The sequence below is a fragment of the Macaca fascicularis genome, chromosome 14 (assembly GCF_037993035.2).
Source record: "Macaca fascicularis isolate 582-1 chromosome 14, T2T-MFA8v1.1".
NCBI classification, from domain to species: domain Eukaryota; kingdom Metazoa; phylum Chordata; class Mammalia; order Primates; family Cercopithecidae; genus Macaca; species Macaca fascicularis.
Genome location: NC_088388.1, coordinates 119,123,906 through 119,150,772, shown reverse-complemented (window position 1 = coordinate 119,150,772; position 26,867 = coordinate 119,123,906). Strand labels below are relative to the sequence as shown.

The 26,867-nt window shown below is 47.9% G+C and overlaps 1 protein-coding gene across 2 annotated transcripts in view; it reads right to left on the bottom strand.

The window, feature by feature from the left end:
• POU2F3 (POU class 2 homeobox 3) overlaps nucleotides 1-26,867 on the bottom strand; it is a 75,713-nt gene that overhangs the window by 39,750 nt on the left and 9,096 nt on the right. For both annotated transcript variants that reach the window (XM_045370906.3, XM_045370908.3), the window contains exon 2: nucleotides 11,154-11,188. In XM_045370906.3, the coding sequence (XP_045226841.2) occupies nucleotides 11,154-11,188 (35 nt within the window). The remainder of the gene's footprint in view (nucleotides 1-11,153; nucleotides 11,189-26,867) is intronic.

Here is a 26,867-nt window from a genome sequence, read left to right as displayed (position 1 = left end):
CAAAAGCAACTCACTGAAATCTCCAGAGAGAAGCCACTTTTTGGCTTCTGCACAATCAGGTGAAGGACCTCGATCTTCTCCCTCCTTCATTCTTACTGTTCTCTACCCAACACCTGAGCCAAGAGGAACATTCGGTCTCTGCTACCCATCCAGAATGCATGCAAAGCTCATGCCAGTGCTGGAGCTGGAACCAGCTAGGCCCAAACCCCATGCTGCAGAGGGGCTTTTGGGTGGTGTTTGGGCTGCCTGGTAGACCAGCAAGTACTAGGTCCAGGCTTCTGGAGAACCCAGACAGCTATTCCTGTTCCTCTGTGCTGTTCACCATGGGGCTCGCCACAGGGCTTGGTCCACCCAGTACTGGGGCTGCTGCCCAGGCTACAAACAGGAAACAGTTGACACCTGAGCCTCAGGCCAAAGCACCAAGCATGGCTGGCAAAAGAGGACAAATTCCCACCTCTCCAAAAACAAACACGTTTACCAACTGCTTCCCCGCCCACGCTTGCAGAGGGCGGTGGGGCTGAGATTGGGAGATGATAGATCCCAGAAAAAAATTACCTTTCTAATAGTATCTGCAGCCCTCCAACCTGGTGCAAGTCCAGCTAAGCAACCACACAGGGAGAAGGGTGGTAGAGAAAATGACGGGTTCTCATTCATCAGAAAATAATAAGAGCTAATGTTTATTGGTGGATTATGGTATACCAGACATTATTCTAAGTACTTTATAGATCTTAACTCCATTAATTCTTACGCTATGCCTAGGAAATAGATACTCTTACTGTTCTCCTCTTCACATGAGGAGTCAGAGGCCCAGAAGGGTTGACCAATACCAACAATGTGACCCAACCACGACATCACACGGCCTCCTCCCGAGACAAGCAGGCAGTGGGGAGAACCACAGAGTCAGGAGTCTGGCAAGCCTGGCTTTAAACACAGACTTCTCTGTGAGCAGTGTTATGATGAGAAAATTCCCTAACCTCTCAGTGCCTCAGTTTTCCCCTCTATGGAAGAGGAATGATAACAACTACATCACAGGGTTGCTATAAATATTAAACAAAAGCAAGTATATAAACCCTTTTATACTCAGTGCCTGGCACACAGTCAGAGTTCAAGAAATACTGATTATTACAGTATCTTGGCTACAATGGAGACATCACTTTGGAGAAGGGAGTTATTTAATTTTTTTAATATATATATACTTTAAGTTTACATGTGCAGAATGTGCAGGTTTGTTACGTAGGTATATACGTGCCATGGTGGTTTGCTGCACCCATCAACCCGTCATCTATATTAGGTATTTATCCTAATACTATCCCTCCCATTGCCCTCCACCCCCCGACAGGCCCTTGTGTCCATGGAGAGTTACTTAATCTTGCCAATTATCTCCTGCCTGAACATTCTGCTCCATACCCACCTAATCACTCAGTCAGCCCAGCTCATTCCCCCGGGGTTGGCGCTGGTTTACACACCCCTTGCTCTGACATTTTTAGGAACTTTTCAGACCTGTCTCCCTCACTGGATAGATAGCAAGTAAGTTCTCTGAGGGCAGAGGCTGTATGCATTCTTTCTGGGGGCGCCTTTTTCTGGTGTTGTATTTCTATGTGGAAGGTCTTCAGCCAACATCTGGCTCCGTCTCCTGGTAAGAGAAGTGACTTATCCCCTTGGTGGGTCAAAGTCAGTTGTTCTCACTGGGGATCACAGCTACCCTGGGAGATGTTTTCTGAAATCTGTGGCGTGGTTTCTCTGGCTGTCTTAATAATTAGGAGGCGTAGCTTGCATTTACTGGGCTGAGGGCAGGTATTCTAGACATCTTGCACTGTAGAAGACAGTATCAAACAAACACTTCTTTGCATCCCATATAACTTTTTATATGACTTTCAAGTGCCCCACCAGACATCTGTGTCGGTGAACAGCCTGCCTATAATCATATAAGCCCAAAACCCAATTCTATTTTTTATGCAAACACAAAGTATCTTTTGCATACTCTTAATATGCATTTTACCCAGGGATGCCATTTTCTGTGTTAATGGAGGAAAGATTAGATTTGGCCGGAGCTTTACGAAGAGTTGTTTAACATTTTGAAAGATCGTGGCTTTTGAGCAGCCAGGACAGCATACCAATATCAGCCTGTACTTGTGTCTGTCACATTCATAGAGGCATGAGCGTCCTACTGTCTCATTAAACCTTTTAGGGGAATGTGTCTAAGGATATACTTGCTGAAATATACATTGTTTTATTATTAATTACTTTGCTTTTTCCTTTTTATTCAAATTAGACAATATTACTGATTTTTATTTATATATCTATTTTTTTCTTTTTTGTGACAGAGTTTCACTGTTGCCCATGCTGGAGTACAGTGGTGTGATCTTAGCTCACTGCAACCTCCGCCTCCCGGATTCAAGCGATTCTTGTGCCTCAGCCTCCTGAATAGCTGGATCTACAGGCATGAGCCACTGCACCTGGCTAATTTTTTTTTGCATTTTTAGTAGAGATGGGGTTTTACTGTGTTGGCCAGGCTGGTCTCAAACTCCTGACCTCAGGTGACCCACCTGCCTCAGCCTCCCAAAGTGCTGAGATTACAGGCGTGAGGCACCACACCTGGCCTGTTTTCTATGAATTTCACTCTAAGATATTAAAGAGGTTTTATAGGAGCCTCATTACAAGAGACGCTGAGTCTGATAAAAATGAGAACATCAGGGTTAGAAGGAGGTTGGGGGTGTGGCTTGGCCCCGTATGGGCCCTCTATTCAGATCTGCCTGTTGACTAGGAGGGTGCTTTTTACAATTTTTTTATGTTTTTTTTGAGACAGAGTCTGGCTCTATTGCCCAGGCTGAAGTGCAGTGGCACGATCTCGGCTCACTGTAACCTGTGCCTCCTGGGTTCAAGTGATTTTCCTGCTGCAGCCTCCCAAGTAGCTGGGATTACAGGCGTGTACCACCATGCCCGGCTAAATTTTTTCATATTTTTAGTAGCTAATTTTTTTGTATTTTGTATTTTGAGCTGTATATTTAGTAATTTTTTGTATTTTTGTGGTTTTAGTATTTTTATTTTTGTATTTTGTATTTTTTGTATTTTAGCATTTTTAATTAAAAATGCATATTTTTGTATTTTATATTTTTTGTAGAGATGGGGTTTCACCATGTTGGCCAGGATGGTCTTGAACTCCTGACCTCAGGCGATCCACCCACCTCAGCCTCGCAAAGTGCTGGGATTTCAGGTGCGAGCCACTGCACCTGGCCAGGAGGGTGCTTTTATGTCTGTTTTCTGCCGGCTCTATCTATGCCTGGTGGATGTGTTTAATTCTACAGTGAGGTCTTAGAAAGCCCGTTGTGGCCAGGCATCAAAACCATATCTCCAACATAGCTCTATCTGTCAGGCTCCTGCATTGAAATTTCTGTTTTGATATTTTGGAGGGGAGAGAGAGGGTATTACAGACTGACCCTGTAAACCTGGCTGTCCTGCTTAAGGTTGAGCAAAATGTGGCTTGTTAGCTCCTCATCCTCTTCTCTTTCTTAGCCTGCCCCGCCCTGCCTCGCCCCACCAACCCCAAATCTTGCATCCACCAGGAAGTACAGGACTGGAAGCTGGATCCTGGAGCAGAAGCAAGCAATCCTCAGGGGAATAAGAGTCTTTCAGCCCTCAGTTCTCATCCTCCCAAGGAAGTCTCGGAGCCCCCCTCCTGCATATTGGACGTACTACCCTGAGGCTCTATTCTCCTGGCATGGCTTTCTTAGGCTCTCTGAACCAGCCCCACTGACACGAGTGTAGTGCAGTGGCCTCCCTCTCTGTGGCAGACCCTACATCTTCCCTACTGGGCTGGGAGCTCCTGTGGGCAGGGACTGTGATGTACTCTTCTCCGTCTTCCCAATAATCAGCTAAGTGCAGGTTTGTGGAACTAAACAATCCAACACGGCCTATTCATTCCCTCCCTTGCTCTCTCAGGCTCAGTGGCTTTGCAGCCTACTGTCCTGAGGCTGCTCCTGGGGGTGAGTACTTACTTTGCCATCACTGCAGACCCTCCATTGCCAGCTCCAGGGCTTGGCACTGCTGTCCCTGTGTCTCCCTCATTGGCCTCCCTGAAGAAGACTCTCCATCATTCTGAGTCCTCAGAAACTTTCCGTACCTGAATCTTGTTGATTTTAAAGAAGATGCCCCATTGAGCCAATTAATTACAAATCAATTTGTACTAGGAGCAGCCAGAGAACCGTGGTAGTTGGTTGGTCACATTCAAGAAAACAATGATGGAAAATCCCAGTTGACTTAAAACTAAATGCTACACTAGGGCACACCGGGGCAACTCTTCAGAACTAGCTGGCGCAAGTGTCCAGAAACAGGCATGGGAGAGCCATTCGTGCAGGTGAGCTTAGAATGCTGGCAAGTGTGGGGCTGAGAGGAAACCCCAGGCCACTGATTCTCAGCTCTTGGGGCAGGAAACGTAGGGACAAGCCCAGCTGCCAACTTGCTTCAGACTCTCTTCTGGCCTCACAGGACTTTTGGGAGGTCTTCAAGCCACACAATGCTCAACAGCACACACAAAACACTGTCCTGATCTGCCTGGTGGAAACCCATGGCCCCGGATGATGAGGGTTCCAGAAGTTACGAACAGAGCAGGTGTGAGGCCTCCTAGGTATGCACTTGTCATTTTGGAACCCCCAATCCCCTTTAATCCAATTCTACCTCCCAGTGTTCTTCTGAAGTTAGCTGTTGGCCCAAAGAGCAGGAAATGGAGTGGAGAGACTCCAGGCGAGGACCGCTGTGCCCTGGGCACTCAACCCTCCTTCCCTCTCAGAAGAGCCCTCCACTGGGGTCCTCCCACTGCCACTACCAGGCCCCTCTTTCCTTTCTCCTGCACTGCCTTTCCTAGCTCTCCCAGGCCACACTCACTCAAGTCCCCTCCCTCCACAAAAGCCTTCTCTTCACACGGCCTCCATCTTAAGCCAACACTTCCATCTCTTTATCACCCTATTCCTCGAAAGGGAATTCTACAATCCAAGTCTCCATCATTTCCTTAACTCCTACTCACCCCTCAGCTGCAGCAAGCTTGACATCCACTCTCACTGTGGACCAGACCGACACCAGGTGAAGGCTATCCTTGCTTGCCTGACTGCCAAGTTCCTAGCCAACTTTTAGGCTTCAGACTCTACTGTGTTGCCCCATGTGCTCTGATACTGTTGGCTCTCCCCACCTTCATGAACATCTCTCCTTGGTGAGCGTGGTTCCCCTCCTGTCCCTTTAACCTTCCTTCCTAGTTTCATGTATAGACATCCACTCAGCCTGTCCTTTAAGTGCCCTTCTCCAGGTCTGTCCTTGGTCCTCTTCCCACTCTGCACATCCTCCCCAGGTAACCCCGTTCCCTCTCATCACTCCATGTAATATGATTCAGTGGCAACTCCCCAATACACATCTTCAGTCCTGCCTGTCTCCTGAGCTCCAGATCCAAATTTCTTGCCATGCACTGGGAGCCCAGAGCTCATTCTCTGCCCTTCCTTCTCCTCCCATCATCTGGATAAGTTTGTTCCACCTCCTGTCTTCTTGATGATGGGTTGTGGTCCTACCAAGGTTCAGCATCCCAAGCTAGAATTCTCAGCCATGTTTAACTCATCCCTCTTCTTTGCTGTCCATGCCCAATCTGTCACCAAAATCTTCCTGATCTTATCTCAGAATTATCTCTTAAAGCTGGGTCTCTCCATGCCTACTGAAATTATAATAATAATAGCAAATATACAGTATATACGTTCAAGATACTTGTCTAAGAGGTACATACACATCATTTGACCCTCACAATAACCCTGTGAGACAGATATCACTATCCTCCCCACTTTACAGATGAAGGCATTGAGGCACATGGAGATTGGAGAACTTGCTCAAGGTCACATGGTCAGGTAGTGCTGGAGCCAGGATTCACAGCCAGGCAGCCAGGCTCTATGTTTGTGTACATAACTTTCTTTTTTTCTTTTCTTTTTTTTTTGAGACAGAATCTCGCTCTTTCACCCAGGCTGGAGTGCAGTGGCCGGATCTCAGCTCACTGCAAGCTCCACCTCCCGGGTTTATGCCATTCTCCTGCCTCAGCCTCCCGAGTAACTGGGACTACAGGTGCCCGCCACCTCGCCCGGCTAGGTTTTTGTATTTTTTAGTAGAGACAGGGTTTCACCGTGTTAGCCAGGATGGTCTCGATCTCCTGTGATCCACCCGTCTCGGCCTCCCAGAGTGCTAAATAACTAACCAACCTTCCTTCCTTCCTTCCTTCCTTCCTTCCTTCCTTCCTTCCTTCCTTCCTTCCTTCCTTCCTTCCATCCTTCCTTTCTTCCTTCCTTCCTTCCCTCCTTCTTTCCTTTCTTTCCTTTCTTTTTTTTTTTCTCTCTCTCTCCCTCTCTCTCTCTCTCGTTTTTTTGAGATAGATTCTCACTCTGTCATCCAGGCTGGAGTGTAGTGGCACGATCTCAATTCACTACAACCTCCACCTCCCAGATTCAAGCAATTCTCCCTGCCTCAGCCTCCTGAGTAGCTGGGATTACAGGCACCTGCCACCACGCCCAGCTAATTTTTGTATTTTTAGTAGAGATGGAGTTTTGCCATGTTGGCCAGGCTGGTCTTAAACTCCTGACCTCAGGTGATCCACCCGCCTAGGCCTCCCTAAGTGTTGGGATTACAGGTGTGAGCCACTGCGCCTGGCCTGTGTGCGCAACTTTCTTGCTCTGTCTGTGTCCTTCGCATTTCTGGCTACAGCAGCATTCCACTCGGCCTCTCTTGCATCAGTTTGTCACTCATCCTCCCTTCCCTTCTCACCCACACTCCCCTCCAATGCTCTTTTAGTAAATGAAACTAGTCATGCTTGAGAACACCTAGTAGCTTGTTACTGCCCACAGAACAAGCCCCAGACTTCTTCGCTAGGCATTCGACATCTTCATAGCTTGGCCTAACCTGCCAAGGGAGACAACTCACTATCCCCTAGGCCTGGAATATTCTTGCCAACCCTCTCTGCTAGTCGAAGCCCTACTCTTCCCTCACCACCCACTTCAGACACCATCTCTTCTGTAATATCCTTCGGTAAAGTTTAGCATTCTCCTGTCTCTCACAGAACACATCTTTGCAATTTATCTTCTTACAATGGACACCTCTCTATCCAGTGCTTAAGAATGGCTGCATATTCAAAGGTTGAATGGACGGTCCCAGATCCAGCCTACTGGGTCCTTCTGTTTCAGCCTCTAGATTTCAAATGATTCTTTTCACTGGCTCACATACAGTCATAAAGGCTGGGAAAAGTCCATGTGACATATTTCCCCTCACTCTCTACAGCTCAAAGGTGACGTTCTTCCTCATTTCTCTTCAATGGAAAAATAAAATAAAATGAAAATCGAGTGGAAGAGTCCAAATAATCAGCCAAAATATGGCAAGAGATAAGTAATGACACTGTCACATGCAGACTGTTTGGGGCCTCAGACAGCATCTCAGCCAAGCCGCTCCATTTTATTCATCAGGAAACAGAACCCCAGAAAGAAGAGGTTTGTATAAGGCAGCAACTAGTGAGGGACAGACAGCACCGGAACTCAGGACTTCTGAGTCCCTATCCAGGGCCTTAGCCTGTTGCTTCTCAAGTCTATCTCATCTGTCCTGGGGATGGAGGGTTGGCCTTGTTTCTGGGTCCCTTGACCTTCCCACACGTATCCCCCAGACAGACTCAGTCTGCCTTCCTGGGACCAGGAAGTTAACAGGCTCAGTGTGGAAACTTCCCGATGAGCCATGAGCGTTCCTTGCTCATGCAACTTCAGGACTGTGGTTTACCCAGAATCTGGCTGTACCAACTGGCCTGGGGCCTTGCAACAGGAGCTTCACCCAGGGCAGTGGCTCTTTCTCTGCTCCCCTGTGTCTGCCAATCCCTTGTCTGTGTCAGATGCAGAGGCTGCTCCTACACAACCATTCATTCTTCCCCTCCCCACTCCCTCTACCTCCCATTTTCTCCCAGTTAGTCATGGTGAGGTCACACTCAATGTCTGGCTCCCAGGCCTCTCCCCAGGAATGATGTGTGGATGCAGGGAGCAGGGCAGGTGCAGCAAGGCCTCATGGGAAAAATGGACTTTGGAGTCAAAGAGATATGGGTTCAAATCTTGGCTCAGCCAGTCAACCAATTGTGTGACCTTCATCAGGTTATTTAATCTTTCAAATCCTTCTCTGAAAAAGACGGGGCTGCCTGGGAGGCAGTTTTCTCACTTGTGAAATGAGGATTGTATCACCCACCTCACTGGTTTAGAGTGAGAATTAAAGGAGATTCAGTGCCAGGAGCGCCTTGCCCCAAGCCTGGCGGTCAGCAAGTTTTAGTTTGCTTCCCTTGCTGTGAAGTGTGAGGGTGTGACCCTCAAGCGGGGGCCTAGGAAGTCCTGGGTGCCCACCCACTGGCCTGCAGGTGAGCTGGCGTGAGTGTGAGCAGAGGAGAGCTCCAGCCTGAGTGTGTAAATGAACGTGACCGGGCAGAGTGTCTCTTCCTCCAAAATTCCCTCCACCCTCTTTAAAGGAAAGATCTGTCATGTCTGTTCTTGTCAGTGATGAGAATCCAAACCCCTCCCAGAAGAGGGAGGGGACAACCCACCCCACAAGGCTCATCCAAGGGAAACAAACTCCAGCAAGGCCCACTCCCAGCAGCAGCCAGCTGGTGGGGAAACCACACCCCAAAGATGTTCCAAGGGTCAGGGGCCTCCCAGGGTCAGAGGGGCTGCCCTCATCCTTCTCTCCAGCACAAGTGTGTCTCAAGCTTCCGACAAATCACATGGGCAGCTAAGCCCATGGGGCCTGTGAAGCTGGCCACCTCCCAGCAAGGCTGGCCTTGCCATGTCTTGGTATGGAAGAGGCTCCTCCCCATGCATCTCATCCAAGGGGCTGGGGCCAGGAGAGGTGGGCCCTGGGCTGGGGAATCCTGAGTCCTCAGGGCAGAAAGCACAGGGCCCGGGCCACATCCCAACCTGTTTAGGATCAGGATCACAGAATCCATCAGGATGACAGAATCCTTGGGAATCTCCTCCATTTTCCTGCCCTTGAAGCAAACCTGGCCAAACTATCTCTGAGATAAGAACCTGTCTCACATTTAAAGACCTTGAGTGAGATGCTGACTCTACAGTCTCCCTCCCTTGGTAGTTTTTAATAAACTGCGTTGGCTGGAAGTCCTTCCTCTCTGTAGCTAACTTAGATCTCTCTTTAATTGGAGCCTACCTCTGTTTTAGGTCTCAGGTGTAAAGGGAGGGTAGCTGGCTTTCATTTGTTAGCAAACTCCCCAGCCTTCCTGATGAATAAAACTGCAGAATTTGCCTGCCTAAAAGGTGCTGGCTCAGGACTCAACATTATGCTTCTCTCTGACTGCGAAGAATGTACCCAGAATTAACAGCCTTTTAGGAAATGTTAATACTGACTTCAGGCCAGGCACTGTGGCTCACACCTGTAATCCCAGCAGTTTGGCGGGCTGAGGAGAGAGGATTGCTTGAGCCCAGGAGTTCAAGACCAGCCTGGGCAAGGTGGCAAAACCCCATCTCTACAAAAAACACAGAAAATTAGCCAAGCATGGTGGTGCATACTGTGATCTCAGCTACTTGGGAGGCTGAGGTGGGAGGATTGGTTGAGCCCCAGAGGTCAAGGTTGCAGTGAGCTGCGATTGCACCACTGCACTCCAGCCTGGGCAACAGAGTGATAGCCTGTCTTAAAAACAAAACAGTGACTTCAAATCACTCTGTAGATAAAGGAGGAGAAGAACCTATGTCTGCATTTGATCTCCAGCCCCCATCCTAGACTTCCATCTAAATCTAGACTCAGGATATCAGAATCTAGGGGAGGAATCCTCATGATAATCCAATGCACCCCTTTCCCTTCCTTCTTGCCATCTCCCTTTCTATGTCACTCTTCTCTGACTAAAAATTCCTACTCATCCTTCAGAGACAGACTCAGATATCACCTCCTCCATGAAGCCTGCTCTGAGCTCCTGGGAAGAATTAACTGTTCCTATTTCTATTTGATTTTATGCTTTTTCCATACCTCTAGTAAAACATAAGTGAGGTTGTATTGTAATTATCCACTGACTGACTGTAATCAGTCTCTCCCTCTCCCTCTCTCTAAAGACATTCCACCCTGTCCTTATACTAGACTTTGAGCTCCTTCAAGGCAGAGATCATGCCCTAATTTTGTGTTCCCATACCTGGCATAGTGCAAGTACTCCCCCATTGCCAAATTTATGGAATGAATTAATTTTTCAGTTGAGAAAACTCAGACCAAAAATATTAAATTACTTGATCAAGGTTATACACCTAGTTAGTGGCAGAAATGGAATGAAAACCCAGGCTTTCTAACTTTGTGTTTAATTCTCACACGCCTCCCTCACTCTAGGACTTCCCATTACTGCTCCCTGCTTGGCTCCAGCTTAGCCTTTCTCCTCCCAACAAACTCTCCCACTCCCACCATCTGCTTCTGACATCACACCCCGTCCTACCTCCTACCCCACCATCTTCCCATCAGCCTCCAACCTCAAGGGCAAGTCCTCTCCCTCGGCTTCCCCCTTCTCTTTACACATGTACATCCATCTGTCCTGCGATCTTTCCAATACCACCTTCTTCTGCCCAAAGCCCTTCCTAACTAAATCTAACCTCATTCAACTTGGTTTCCTTGCAAGGCACCAGACGCATGTCTATGTTGCCCCCGAGCCTGGTTACCTGCTCTTTTTTGAGCTGTTTCTGCCTGTCTGTTTCCTGTTATGTTCTCTAGCTTCTTACTTTAAATCAGGAATTCTCTGTGGCAATCCAGGCACCTCATCCTTTGTGGCTCCATAAATTCCTCTGTACACAGTCAGTTCATGCAAACCCTCACCCAAGAGGCAACTCGGGCTACGCGTTGACAGGAAAAGAGCTGTTGTCTTAGATTTCTGTAGCACATCTGGCAGGAAGTTCACCCTGAACAGGTGCTCCATTTGTTAGCCCTTTTTTGAGAGGGTACTGAAGAGACCCCAACACTGGCTCATGGGTTGGGGTGGGAGGTTGGTCTCAGGGTCCTTTGATCCTGAAAGCTTGGTGTTTATGAATAAACACCCCCAAACTGTACTTAATCTTGTCTTCCTCCATACCAGATAGTATAGGTGATGCCCAAAATTGATAGTATAAATGTTTCTTTCTGACCCAAGTTCTTACCTGCCTGTTGAAATCTAGGCCATTTCGATCATTTCCTAGAAAAGATAAAAATATATGTATATTAGTTGGTAGCAGGTTTCGAAGAGGCTGAAGGTTCGAAAAAAACTAGGATGTTGAGACACATGTGGCTCTATTTTGAAAAAGAGCACCTGCTTCTCTTGTGGCTGGGATCCTCCTCCTCAACCTGTTTCCTGGAAACGTCTTTGGAAAGTCTCCTCCGGGGTGATGATAGCCGGGTAAAGGGTCACCTTGGAGGAGAGGCTGACTGGTCTGAGGTCGCACAGCCGATCAGAGTCTGTGGGGAGGACAGCTGGCCGTGCCAACCGGAGAGCTCACTCCACCGCACGCTTCTATGCCCGGGCTTCCCCCTCAGATGGAAGCTGCTACATCCCTCCAGGGACCAAGGGACCAAGAAGAGACCAGCATGGATCCCAAAGGACCCCCTAGGACAGAAGTCATGCCACTAGCCCAGCCCTTCAGGAGAGGTAACACCTAAAGTATGTCAGCTAAACAGCTGTCTTTCTTGTTTTTTCACACCCTCAACTTTTACCATAAATGTTGGGTTGAAAAAGTAAACATGTGCTTAATAGAAATATCTTTCGGTGGCCGGGCACAGTGGCTCACGCCTATAATCCCAGCACTTTGGGAGGCCAAGGCAGGAGGATCACTTGAGCTCAGGAGTTCAAGCCAGCCTGGGCAACACAGTGAGACTCCATTGCTACTAAAAATACAAAACAAATTAGCCAGGCATAATGACACATGCCTGTAGGCAGGAGGATGGCTTCAGCCCAGGAGGTAGAGGCTGCAGCGAGCCCTGATCGTGCCACTGCACCCCAGCCTGGGTAACAGAATGAGACCCTGTCTCAAAAAATAAATAAATGCATAAATAAAAAAGAGGAAGAAAAGCAAAGATTTTGGTTCAGAAAAAGTCTAAAGTAGTGGAAAAATCACCCTACCAAGAGGAAGTCATAATTAATATTTTTGCATATTTTATGATCTTGTTTATAATTGTTTCTCTTCATGGATATATACCACTCTGTATAGACTTTTATCCCACTTTTTCCAGTGAGCATCATAAATATTTCTCCTGTGCTATTAAGGAACATCATAAATGCTTCTATGCTTATAAATATCATTTTTAATGGTTACATAATATTACATTATATGGATATACCATGATTTGCTTAAACATATACCTATTATTAGCAGAATTGTTTTCACTCTTTGCTAAAATAAAACTTCCTATTCACATAGCTCTCCAGGACTGGAGCTGCCGCACAACCTTCCTTTGGGCCTCCCGTATTACTGGTTCTATAACAGCAAGGAAAATAGTCATTTATTAAATACAGTACACTCAAAGCCCAGCACCGTGCAGCACATGCACATATACATATATATTAATATGCATATATACAATATGCATATATATAATATGCAGAATGTGTGTGTGTGTGTGTATGTGTATATATATATAAAATGAGCTCAAAATACATTGGTTGAGCAAATGAGTAAACAAATTCAAAGCTCTCAAGATAGCTTTGGAATAAAGTCCAGATTCCTTGGCACAACGTGGAATTCCCCATATGTCCTATCTCCTACCTACCTTTTCTGCTCTTATGCCACTGACAATCCTATCTTACTTTTTCTCCCAGGTACCGTGAGCCCCAGCCACACAAAGTACCACTTGCGTCCTAACAAACCACGCGCTCACGTTACCGTGTCTCTGTGCACCGCTCCCTTCCTTGCATAGAGTCAGTCCCTCTCCCCTCTGGAATCTGGGACGCCTGTCTACTGGTTGCGTGGCCCTCATTGTGTTACTCCCTCTTAGTATGTTTCCTTCTCCTGCTAGTCTATGAATTCCTTGAGAGCTGGACAGTGACACCCATTTTTTTTTTTTTTTGTCCTCAGTGGCCACAAAATGACCACAGTTCCTAACATGGATCAGAGGCTCAAGAAACACCTGAGAGATGAATGAATAAGGTCTAAGAGAATTCCCTGGAGCTTTAACCCCTTTTCCTCAGCTGTGTCCTAAACAACCATGGGCAAATGCAACCCTTTCCTGTGTGGTCATGAAGTCATGACGCATCTCTGAGAGCAGGTGGGCTGGCAAGGTGGGAGCAGAGGATGAAGAGCGGTGGGGTCCTGAGAAAGAGGAAGAGGTGAGATGCAAAATGATCTCTGAGCAAAGCCTGGTTTTGAGATCAGCTATGATGATATATAAGATCTGCTAGGGGAGCTGGGCGCAGTGGCTCAAGCCTTTAATCCCAGGTGAGTGGATCATTTGAGGTCAGGAGTTTGAGACCAGCCTGGCCAATATGGTGAAACCCCGCCTCTACTAAAAATACAAAACTTAGCCAGGCGTGGTGGTGGGCACCTGTAGTTCCAGCTACTCGGGAGGGTGAGGCAGGAGAATCGCTTGAACCCTGGAGGCGGAGGTTGCAGTGAGCCGAGATCGCATGACTGCACTCCAGCCTGGGTGACAGAGTGAAACTCTGTCTAAAAGAAAAAAGAAAAAAAAAAAAAGATCTGCTAAGGGAGCTAAAGACGGGAAGGACCCACAGCCACAATAGTTGTGTTGAAAGGGGTAGATGAACGTAAAATTGCTTTTATCTTAAAAAAAAAAAAATCCCTTTGTGATATTGTGATGTTGTGACATTGGGTTAATAAGGAGTAATGTTCAAAAACTTGACAAAAGAACACATTCATTCATTCAACAAATATTTACTAAGCACAGTCTATGTGCAAGGCACTGTTCCAGGCACTGGGAATACAATCTTGGAGAAGATGGAAGTCACTGGCCTCATGGAGTTTCTTTTCTAGTTGAGAAGACATAAAAAAGAACTAAGCAAACAAAAATGCACTGTGCTTTCATTTACAGATAATTACTGTGGAGAACAAGAAGGCACTGTAAGGCTGGAGAGAGTCTCTGAGGCTGATCAGAAACAGGATGACCGGGGAGGGCCACTCAAGGGAGGTGACATTTTCTCTGAACAAAGTGAAGACCCAGTCCTTCGAAGGCCTGAGAAAAGATCATTTCAGATGGAAAGGCTGGGTCCTGAGGCAAGGACAGGCTTGCATGCCGAGGGACAGTAACGAGGTCAGCATGGCTGGAGAGAAGAGTAGTGATGGAGAGTTGGCACGGGATCTGCTGGTCGGGTCGTGATGAAGGCTGCAATTTTCAATCCAAGGAAGATGGGTCAATCTGAGGGTTCTGAGCAGAGGAGTAACATGATTTGACTTAGGCCTTTACACCTGCAAGGGTAAGAGAGGAGGAAGGGAGACCAACTGGGAGGCTGCTGCAATGGCCCAAGTGGGAGGGCAGCAGTCTGGACAGGATGGTGGCAGTGGACACAGTGAGCAGGGCCAGGATGTACTTAAGTGGACAGCAGACAGGGCTGGCTGATGCGGGGATGTGGAGGGCAGGGGAAAGAAAGGAACCAAGGATGATTCCTAGGGTTTGGGCTTCCTCGATGAAGGGGTGGTGGTGCCACTCGCTGCAATGGGGTGACTTGGGGAAGAACTCAAGAGTTATGCTTGGGATATGCAAGGTTTAAGATGCCAATTAGATGTCGCAGAAGAGGTGGGGAAATGAGTTTGACTCAGGAGAAGTGTTTGGTCAGGAGGTATCAATTGGGTAGCCCTCAGCTAATGGGTGGTAGCTAAAGCCACAGCACCCAGTGAGGTCACAAAGGAACTGAGCCCAGATGAGGAATAAAAAAGGGTCAAGGGTGGATGATGAGCAGGTGCCAGCAAAAGAGACCGAGAAACAGTGGGCAGTCAAATGGAAGAAAGACGGGGCAAGTATGCTGCCTGGAGGGTAAGAGGAGAGGGGTTTTCAAGAAAGGAGACAATATGCATTTGAATGAGACCTAGAAGGTAAGAAAAATAGCATTATATAACAGTTTGACTTGGAGAGGGTCATCAGGTTTGCGGACAATTAAAAAATGTCTTCACTTTTGATTTCTGTAAATGCTATTATGATGTTGTTTGTGAGACCCATAACACGAAAAAGGCGTCTAAGCACAATTCAGAGATTAATTTGAAAACTGACCAACACAAATCAACCATTTCTGTTGACTGGAAGTTTTGCCGTGGCCCCCTTCTCAAGAGGCATCTCACCCTGAGGATGCACCTGTCCACTTGGGGCCTGATGATGGAGTTTCCCCTTCTCATCAAATTCATTCTTACCTGCAGGGGTATCTCTCATTTTCCTTGCTCCCAGGCACACTGAAGGGCAGAATTAGAGTGCAGGGGCCAGCCAGGGCCTCCCGGGAGACTGGCCCCTAGCGCTCCAGGAGGACAGAGAGTAGCACATGGCTCAGCCTCTGGCACTCAGGTAAGGCACTTCTTAGGAGACTTGGCCTTCCTCATGTCTCCGAGCCCATGTGTCTGGGCGGAGACATAGGGACATAGTCTAATGGAAGCATTAGGTTCATATCTGGTGATGCTGTTGCTTCTCCCTCCAGATCTGGCTGAAGAGGAATCACCATAGCCCTCATTTTACTGCCATGCTTGTTCCTGCTTTCCTTCCGTGGTCACTGGACTTGTTCCACGGAGCAGCTCTCCCCACCCAGCCTATAGGAAGGCCTGGAAGGTGGTACCTGGGAACTGCAGACTGTGATTTAGCTCACGGGGCTCTGCTGTGGCCCCAGTGCTCCAGATTAAGGCAATTGGCCAGTCATTCCTAGAATGCTGAAATTTATTCATCTTTGAAACAGTACTGAAGGTACTCCTCTTTCCCAGGGAAAGGAGGAGATGCAATGATTATATTGTGTTAAATATTGGTCCACGCTCACCAGAAACTTTTCTACTCCTGTAAGACGCTGTGTGGAGGAGCAGCAGGGTATACTTAGAAAGAGTCCTGGACTGGAAGTCAGAAGACTGGGGTTTGAGCCTGAGCTCCATCGCCACCAAACTATGTGAATTGGGTCAAAGCAGGGACTTCCTGATGCCTCAGTGGTAAAACAAGGTCATGATTCTTGTTTCATTCCCTTCCCAGGAATACAGTGAGAATTGAGTGAGATAAGCTGATGGCGAGGCTTTTAAACTGCAGAGCTGGGTTCCAGACACCCTAGACTACTCCCCCAAAAGGTGGAGGCTGATCTTGTGTTAGGGACTTTGCATATGCTGTTCCCTCTGAAAGGCCCTTCTCTCCTCCTCTTCTACCTAGAAAATACTCACCCTTCAAGACCCAACTTAAATGTCATTCTCCAAGAAGCTTATCCAAAGGAAAACAAAGGATTTCTTCCTCTGTGTTTCTGTATCATTCATTCATTCATTGACAGGGTCTCACTCTGTTTTCCAGGCTGGAGTGCAATGGTGCGATCTCAGCTTACTGCAACCTCTGCCTCCTGGGCACAAGCAATACTCCTACCTCAGCCTCCAGAGTAGCTGGGACTACAGTCATGTGCCACCATGCTCAGCTAATTTTTTAATTTTCTTTTTTGTGGATATGAGGTCTTATTATGTTACCCAGGCTGGTCTTGAACTCTGGGCCTCAAGCCTCAGCCTCGCAAAGTTCTGAGATTAAAGGCATGAGCCACTGCACCCAGCTCTTACCCCTTATAGCACATACCATGTTTTTTGTTTTTTTGTTTTTTTGAGACGGAGTCTCACTCTGTCACCCAGGCTGGAGTGCAGTGGCCAGATCTCAGCTCACTGCAAGCTCTGCCTCCTGGGTTTACACCATTCTCCTGCCTCAGCCTCCCGAGTAGCTGGGACTACAGGCGCCCGCCACCTCACCCGGCTAGTTTTTTGTATTTTTTAGTAGAGACGGAGTTTCACAGTGTTAGCCAGGATGGTCTCGATCTCCTGACCTCATGATCCGCCCGTCTCGGCCTCCCAAAGTGCTGGGATTACAGGCTTGAGCCACCGCGCCTGGCCTACCATGTTTTTTAGAGTCAGTGGTTTATGTGTCTGTTTCCCTCATGAGATTGTGAGCTCCCAGAGGCCAGGGTTGTTATATCTTGTTCATCTTTGTGGCCCAAGTGTCTAAAACAGTGTCTGACACATAGTAGGTACTGAAGGATCATACGTTTAACAGATCCAAATCACTGAGAAACTGTGACATAAACTAACCTCCTATTCAGACCTAACAAACCACAGGCATCCCCATCCACAGAAACCTTGAACACGTTCTATTTCCAAGCCCTGGCTCCGTCTTTGGAAGATGGCTGCCACTGCAGAAAAACCAGAACAGAACAGAACACATATGGCCAGCAGCATTATTTTCAGAGTCCAACACCGAAGTGTAACCTTGGAGGGGAAAACAGCTTCCCGAGGCCACACATAGCCTCAGAGAACCTGAACCAGGACAACAGCTCAGATTTCTCAACTACCAAACTCACACAGTTTTTCCAATAAATCCAACGCATTGAGTGACACAGAAAAAAATTGAGTATGGTTTTAGACCTTAATCAACAGCTTAGGCTAATAAAGAGGATAGATGCGGATCAAATCTGGAAGCGATTCAAAGCAGAGAGCAGAAAGCAATACATAAAAGTAGACCACAGAATCAGGATTAGAAAATATTTGGTAGGCTCTAACAGGAGACCCAAACCAACAAGATAAAATGTAACAGGAATAAATACAAAGTCCCATATTTAGGCTAAAAAAATCAACTATATAAAATCAAAGATAGGGGAGGTGGAACTGTATGCTTAGAAATGGTTAAGATGGTAGGCTGGGCGCGGTGGCTCATGCCTGTAATCCCAGCACTTTGGGAGGCCAAGGAGGTTCACAAGGTCAGAAGTTTGAGACCAGCCTGACCAACGTAGTGAAACCCTGTCTCTACTAAAAATACAAAAATTAGCCAGGAGTGGTGGCATATGCCTGTAATCTCAGCTACTCAGGATGCTGAGGCAGGAGAATCGCTTGAACCTAGGAGGCAGAGGTTGCGGTGAACCAAGATTGTGCCATTGTACTCCAGCCTGGGCAACAGAGCAAGACTCTGTCTCAAAAAAAAAGAAAAGAAAAGAAAAGTAATGGTGAAGACGGTAAATTTTATGTTATGCATTTTTTACCATGATAGGAAAATATAAAAAAGTAAAACAAAAGTTTTATTAGGGAATTCTATTTTGACAAATAATGTAAACTGGAAATCCGCTTTTCTACCTCATATTGGATAGTCAGCTAAAGTAGTCCAATTGCACAAAGATATGCCCCACTTTTAAGACCATCTGCTACAACGCGGAACCTGATAAAGACTGCTTTCAGCAATACCAACAACCAACCTCAAACTGGAACCAAGAATAGAAATAATCATAGCTGATACATAAGGCGATTAAAAATTCGTGTGCATATTTTAAGATACTTTACCATCAAAATTGCCGTGAGAATTAAACGAGGGATTCATTTTGTTTTGTGTGATAATGATATTGTGCTTAAGAAGGAAAATGTCTTCATGTTTTAGAGATGCATATTCCCATATTTAGGACTGAAATGTTATAATGTCTGTAATTTAAAAGAAAATATTCCAGTAACGAGAATGGCAAGAATTTGATGGTTGCTGAGAAGGGCCGATGAGTGCATGGGGTTCATTGTATTAGTCTCTCCTTTTGTGTATGTCCAGAATAAAAAGATATTGAAAATAAATGTATAAATAAAATACTTCAGAAAAACAGAGGAAGCAAATATGGTGAGATGTTCATTATTAAATCTAGATGATGGGTATGTGGCTGTTCATTAAAGTTTCTTTTCCTTTTTCTGTATGTCTGAAATTTTTCAAAATAAAAGTTGAAAAGGTTCATTGAGGGAACATTTGAAAGCACCTGGCCCTGTGCCTGGTGCAATCAGTGCTGAAATAAATGTCAGTGGACTTTTCCTTCCTCCCCATATACTGGCCTGGAAGTGAAGCAGGCTTAGCCTGCAGCTCCAAAGAGCAGAACAATGGTAGAAGCTGTGGGGAAGCAGGCCTCCTCTCAGCATAAGGAAGAACTTTGTAAAAAGTGTACCTGTCTTACAGTGAAACCTGCAGCGTCACAGAGCTCCCATCCTCAGGAATATTCCAGCGGAGGCTGCTTATTTCAGGGCTGTTACAGAAGTGATGTTTGAATTGATGCGGCAATTTGATAGCATCAAAGGGGATCTCAAGTGACCTCCCAAATTCCCTTCATCTGTTAAAGTCTTAGGATTCAATGCATTTGATTGAAACATACCAGGGCTTTTTCTTTCCCTCCCAGAATCTTGTCACTGTCTACAGCATCTGCAAAGAGAGGCACAGGGAAGACCAGAGAACTCTCTTCTGCTTTTCCCTTGGTCCTGTTGATTCTGCATACAAATAAAAGATTAAGTACACAGAAGGGAGGGGTGGGGCACAAAGGGCTCACACAGGAAGTGGCAGAATTCCCTATCTGGAGGTCTTGGGAGCAAATAGATGAGATCTGTGCCAAGCAGGAAGGGCCAACAGCTGGGATGTCTCCAGGCCTCTTTTAGTTCTCATGGACCCCCGGGAATCTCTGGGCCAGGAGGCCTCAATGGCAGGAAAGTGGGAGAGGGCATATGCCTAGGCACCCTGGCTCATAAGGCTAGGAGGGACCGCAGAAGACCACCCAGGCCTTTGGGAAGATGTGGTTTTATTATTCACCTTATTTTACAGGTGAGGAAACTGAGCTTGAGCCTGAACAAGGGTAAGTGCTTGCACAAAGTGAAAGAGCTTTTAAAGCATGCAGGTATGCGGGGAATGATCCTCAGGGGGAGGCAAAACAAAACAAAACATATGTCTCCAGCCCCAATGCACTGTGTTCTTCCATTCTTGGAATCTTTTCTTTTTTTTGAGACAGTGTCTCACTCTGTCATCCAGGCTGGAGTGCAATGGTGTGATCATGGCTCACTGCAGCCTTGACCTCCCAGGCTCAAGAGATCCTCCCACCTCAGCCTTCCCAGTAGCTAGGACGACAGGTGTGCCACCACAACTGGCTAACTTAAAAAAAAAAAAAAAAACTGTAAAGACAGGGTCTCACTATGTTGTCCAGGCTAACCTGGAACTCCTGAGCTCAAGCAATCCTCCTGCCTTGGCCTCCCAAAGTGCTGGGATGACAGGAATGAGTCACCGTGCAAGGTTCTGGCATCAGTTAAACTCCTCAGACATCTGAGGACTCATCGAAGACCCAACTGAACCCCCCAACACCAGCATATCCCTGCTCCACACAGTGCCCAGGACTGTGCATCAGCACCACACAGCTCCCAGTGAGAAGCCAAGCTGCAGGTGGAGGGATTTGGGTTAAATATGAGAACATTTAGGTCCACAGAATTTGAATTAAGTGATCAAGAGGGTAAAAGGCACCCTAAAATTCTGGGGAGCCCCAGGATTCCAATACAATCTCCTTAGGCCAAGATGGCCATAATACCCAATGAAGTCCTGCAGAGAAAGTCCAAGGATCCTAATGGAGGAGGTGCCCAAAGTCAAAAGCAGCCTCTGCCTCCACCTCTCCTCCCTTTGGCATCCGTGGACACCGTGGACGCCGATCAACAGTGACCTGAGCTCCCTGGCCGAGCCCCTAACACCAGGAGCTGGGCATGGGACCCCTAGGAGGGCCCTGCTTTCCCACCTCTGAGCTGAGCCAACAGCCAACAGCCCAGCCTAGAAGGCTGATTTGCATAGCTTTGGCAGCCCTGGGATGTGAGTTTGCCTGGGGAGCAATTCTCTGGGTGAGGGAGGTGGAAGCCCGAGAACTGTTCAAGCAGGATTTTTCACTTCTGCCTGGTAAACAATGCAGAGAACATTCGGCAATGGGGCCGAGCCTCTCCCATTTCTGATTCTCTTCTCACCAGCTCCGCTTTCCAGTATAACCCAGTAAGACTTCCAGTGACACTCCAGGACCACTTGGCACCTTGCTGGCACTTGCTGGGAGAGCAACCATTCAGCTACTAGGACCTTGGAAGCATTCCTGAGCAGCTAGCCACCAGAGCAAATGGAGAAGCTTCCAGCGTGGTCATTTAAACCAGCCTAGAACAAGTTTCTTCCAGGATGCTCCCACATTGTGCCTACCTTTTTTGGTACTTGAGATTCATCCAAGGAATTGGGAAGTGTGGCCTAATGGTCAGAGTTCTGTCTAGAAAACACAGTAAACTGGGTTCTAGGGTCACTTTGGAGGCTGTTTCATGCTCAACTTTGGCAAGTGGCTTAATCTCTGTAGCCTTCAATTTCCTCTAAACATTATATTAAAACAAAAAGTTGCTGTCTCCATTCCTTCTTAGGAGTGCGGGAATATCCAGGAGGAGCCTCAAAGCAATCCTTGAAGTCACCTGAAGAATAGGACCCAGGAGGCCCTGTGAGGGACTGTGGGAAGAGCACTGGTTTAGGAGTTGGGAGGTCTGAGTCTTATTTCTCCACTAGCTGGAAGTCCTGGGTCAAGCCAGGGTGTGGATAGTAAATGCAAAGGCACAGTAGGTGTGCAAGCCATGCCCATCACTAATGGATCCTGGCTTTCCCTTTTTCTTCCCTAAACTCAGACATCTCTAATGGATCCTGGCTTTCCCTTTTTCTTCCCTAAACTCAGGGCTCACCGACCATTAGAGATGACCAGAATTAGTGCTCCTGAAGACACTCACTTGCTACTCCAAGACTGGATGATCTGTCAGGTTCTCTCCACCCCTGACAGTCTGTGGATTGGGGAGTTTTCGTGGTTTAAAGCTCATACCTCTCTACGCAGAGAAGAGTCAACATGACCAACCTCAGGGCTTCCTTGTGATATGGCCTATAGGGCATCCTGATGACTTTCCTTCACATGCACAGTCACGAAACCAAACCCCGAAGCCTGCTCTCCAGGCTGGTCCCACAGATACCAGGAGGCCCGGGCCACACCACAGGGCACAGAGGGGCTCTGCTGCACACGCCTTTGCTATAGAGGAGCCCAGCATCCCCCCAGCTTCCCACTGCAATTTTTCATGTCATTTTTTGAGAAAGGGAAGGTTCCTCACCAAGGTCTCCTTGCTCATTAGGAAATACAATCCACATTTCTTCTCGGTCTGAGCTATAGGTGGGGCCCTCTGGGCTTCCCATGCAACAGGAGATCCTTGCCTCAATCCCATCCCGTTGGCCACACACTGATGCTGCAGTCATGGAGCCAGGGGCCAAAGTGGCAGCATGGTCCGGGCTAAGCAGAAGGAGCATCCTGAGCAGACGGCATCGGGTTCCAGAAAAAAGTGTCCAGGCACTCAGGCCACTGCTGCAAGGAACGGGGCCAGAAGATCCAAGTTCCCCATCAAAACCTTGACTCATAGTCCCCTGGCCTTGGAAAAATAGTAAAAGTCCAACTTCAAAGGAATTTAAATAAGAGCTCTGTTCTAGTTGCACCCAAAAACACATCTCAGAGAAACGCCCCACCCAGACGCTGTTTTTCTATCAGAGCTGTTTTGTGCTAGAGAGGAACCAGAGACTCCTAGTTCTGGACCCACCATTTACAGGTAAGGAAACTGAGTCCCAGAAAGGACAAGCCATGTGCTAAAGGTCACGCAACCAGCAAATAGCAATGCAGGGACAAAATCTCTGAGCTCCAATGCCCAGACTTGACTCTGTCCATGACAGCCCATGGGGTTCTTTTGACATTGATTCCAGACCAGCACCGCTCCAGCCCTACCCCAGCCTTGCCAGAGGAAGGGGCTCAGAGAGGTTTAAGGTAAGTAAGAGTCCAAGGGGCTCTTTCCTAGTCCTCTCCCCCAGGCCGAGGAAAGGGGGGGTGAGAAGGGGTAGGAAGCGAAAGAGCAGGGGGAGCTACCAGAGGCGCAGGATTCGGTTGGGCGCTGGCTCTCAGGCAGGCACAAAGATGTGCTCAGTGCAGCTCAGAGGGGTGCGTGTGGAGTGAGAAAGCTTACACCTAGAGATGCGATCTCACATTTGTAAAACAACTCACACGTTTGAAAACTGCTACAGATACTCTCATTTCATTCATTCCTCACGATGCGTCTTACACATCAGGAAACTGAAGCTGGAAGAGGTTATGTAACTTGCCCAAGGTCATTTGCTCCAGAGCTGGAGAGAAAGAACTCAGATCTCCAAGTTCTGGCCCCAAGGTCCATGTGCTGGCCACCAAAATGCATGGTTCATTTGCACCAAAATGCCTGGTTCAAATGCAGTTGTTCCTTCTTTTGCAGCATACTTTCATGTCCCTTTCTTATTTGATCCTCACCCTGCCTGTGAGGTCTGCAGGGCCGGAATTACAGAAATCCTGTGTTACCACTGAATAAAGTGAGGCTCAGTGGGGTCAGGGCTTATCAGAGAGTGGAGAAACCATGTCCTTTCCATGACATGGTGCGCTGCTGCCAGGGTCACACTCTCCCCTCCTCTCTGGAGCGGTGTCCCCAGGGCTGGAGTGAAGGGGAAAGGGGCACTCAGAGGCCCTGAGAACAGAGCAAAAACCCTTGTGGAGGAGCCAGTGAGAGGCTAGAGCCATGGGACCCCAGGCCAGGGTCACAGAGAGCCCCTGAAAGTGAGAATCGAAGGGTATGGTGACCCCGAGACATGGCAGCAGCAGGTCACCCGGTGCTGGGCCCCTTCTGAGGGAAGGGTGGTAGTGAGAGGGAATCTTTGTCCGAGGAAAGAACAAAAGAGCAGAATGGAACAAAACAAAAGCAAAGGACAGAGGACCTGTTTCTGGGGCAGGGAGAGGGTCCTAAGGTAACGTGGGTCTTGAACTCCTGCTGTGACCTTGGGAAAATAATCCCCCTTCTCTGACCCCGGTCTCCTCCCCTATAAAATAGGAAAATAGGACAAGATCAGAGAATTTTCAAACATTTTGGCAGCAGAACACTGTTTTCAAATAATAAGGATTAATTAGTAGCTGACATTTATTGAGCATTTACAACGCACCAAGCTTTGTAGTAAACATTTTATACACATGACAGTATTTAATCCTCACAACTACCCTATGAGTGGGTGTTCTTATTATCCCCATTTTACAGATGAGGAAACTTGAGGCTCAGAATGGTTAATTACTTCGCCTAAGGTTACTGATTAATAAATCACTGAGTAGAGACTCAAACCCACATCTGTCTACCAGCAAAGGCTGTCCGTACTACACCATGGTATCTCCAAAAGAAACCTCATATGAAGTTGCTGCAGAAACTCAAGGGGAAAAAAGGACTTTTAGGTCTTCTGGAACTATAACATCTAGTCTCAGTGAATCTGCCCCATCTCTTAGCACTGGGTCCTGGGAGGAGGAGGTGCTTCCACCAGCTCCCTCCCCTTCTTCCTGCCATGTTCCTACTTCCTAAGAAGCAAAGACAAACTTGAGTTAGGATCAGCACGAGGAGCCCACAGTGGGTTAATGTGACAGATGCATCTCCCTAGGTGGCAGAGTGGGCTTCTTGTCGGGTGACAGTCACTGAAGCATGCTTCCAACTCGAGAGTCCTGGATGTGTGTGGACACAACAGTGTGCTGACCACAAGTGAATTCATAGGCAAGCCTTCCCGGGAAACAGGCCATATTCCTAACTGAGGCTCCCTGGAGTGGCTGGTGGTCACAGCACCCACCATGTGGACACTTTGTCCTCCTGATACTAATAATAGCAAATAGCATTATCATCCGGCAGGCGCTCTTCTAAGTGCTTTACAAATGTTGACTCGTGTAATCCTCACAGCAGCACTGTGAGGTAGAGACTATCATTACCCCTATTTTATAAAGGAAGAAACTGAGCAGATAGCCTTTAAGTAACTACCCCAAGGTCAGAGCAGAGGAGCCCTTCTTAACACATGAGAGACACTCAGGGGTGCAGCAATTCACACTGCTCAAAGAGCCTTACAAATACTAAATGGTGTGTGAAAGGATTAGAGTGTGTTCACAGATCCCAGTATCTCAGAGCTGGAAGTTGTTTTAGAGACCCTCAGATTCAGACCCTTCATCTTATGCACAAACTCGGGCCCAAAGAGGGACGGTAACTCAGGTGAGGTCGCAGGTTCGTGATAAAGATGAGTCCAGAATCCATCTGTCCTCACACTTCCTCGGCCAAACAAGAAAGTGCAGGGATTATTCCCCAGTCTCGCTGAGAGACAAACTGAAATGATCAATCCAAGGTCACCAGAGGGAGGAAGGCATGAACTCAGCCCCAGAACTCACTCAGTGGTCCTTCCCATGAACTCAGATGTCCTCAGGACACCGAGGGGCTAAATGGAGCCCAGGCGCAGGAAGGGACAGAGACCCAACCGGCTCTCCTGTGAGGCAGAAGTTATTACTCCCAGCCCAGCGCAGACTCCTCCAACCACCCCCAGCTCTCCGGGGGCCCGCGGAGATGGGGTGGGAAGGGAGCCAGTCAAGTACACACCTCCCTTTGATAACTTGGAGCCCTGGAGCCGACATTTGCCAGCAGGCTTAACCCCTTTTGTCCATACTTCCCTCCTCAAGAAAACCTTAATCATCCTCATTTGAATTTCAAATGACCTCTCCCCCTCCCCACCCCAACAGGCTTTGAGGCAGGGATATGGAAATTCACCCTGCAGTATGGAAATCATCGCCCTATGCAAATTGGGCGCCGAGACCCCATCGTCATAGCAACCACCCAGTTTCCTCTCCTTTCCGTACCTCTCTGGGCTCTGGCTTAGATTTTTGTTCCTTTTTCCAGCCCAAGCAGCTGAAGGGAAGGCAAGCCCCCTACTGGGGCAGGTGGAGTGTCCCTAGCTGAGGTGCCCATTGGGGTCCAGATATGCCAGGCTACCGGCCCACACCTCTCTTACAAACCTGGACTGGGCACACCCAGGCAAGGCCAACCGCTGGTTTTTCTCGCTGGGCTAAGCCAAGGGTGGGCTAGGCTGTGGTGGGGCAGACTGGGGAGAGTCTGGGGGAGACCATGAGGCCCCCAGAGGTGGCAGGCAGGAAAGGAGACACATGGGGGGCTTTGGTGGTGCCAGTGGTAGGAGATGAAAGGCAGTGCGTGGAACCTGTATGTAAAATGCCATGCAAATGAACACCTATTATTTTTTGAGTCAACAACAGCACTGATGCTTTTGGGAGATGCCTGCAGCTGTTTCCCATGCTCCTGGCTTGGCACAAAGGCCTGCCCTCCCTAAGTCTCCCAGGGATCTGCTGTTACCCCAGGAGCGCCCACCAGCAAGCTCACCAGTCCAGGGAGGGCCCAGATGGGCACTTTGAACTCTTGGTGTCTGAAGCCCATAGGAATGAAACCTAGCCACTTATGAGGGCTCTGGTCACACATCCTGCCCTGTCCTGCCAGACCCCCAGGCTCCAATGTGGGAGAACCCCAGAAGCCCCCGCTGGGGTGACCTCATGACGCTTTCCTTTTAAGTACTCTCAGCTTGAGTCTGGCCCTCTTCCTCCAAATCAAAGCCTGTGGGGAGTGGGGATGAGAGGAGGGGCTCCTCCCTTTCCACTTTCCACTTCTTCGCCTCCTAGACAGTCCTAGGGGTGGGTCATCCTGCGCCAGTCCTTCCGGGGGGAAGTGGTCTCCACAGACCCATGACAAATGCTGGCCCCAAACTCCAACTTGTCATCTCCTCTGCAACTCCTGTAGTTTCACAAACTTCCTCAAGGACCCAATTCTGCCTTGAAAGAACAAACTGGACCAGCAAAGAGACTGCCTCTAGGTGCGCCCCACACTCTGGGGTCTGAAATGTATGTCTGTTTGTCTATGCGGGTGCTTGGGGGCTGGGTTGGGACAGACTGTAGCTACACGTCAGTTGCCTGGGTTCTGGCTGCTCCTCAAGGCCCTAAGACTTGTTCCAATTTGGTTGCTCATTTCTTTCTAAATTCTTTTTCCACTTTT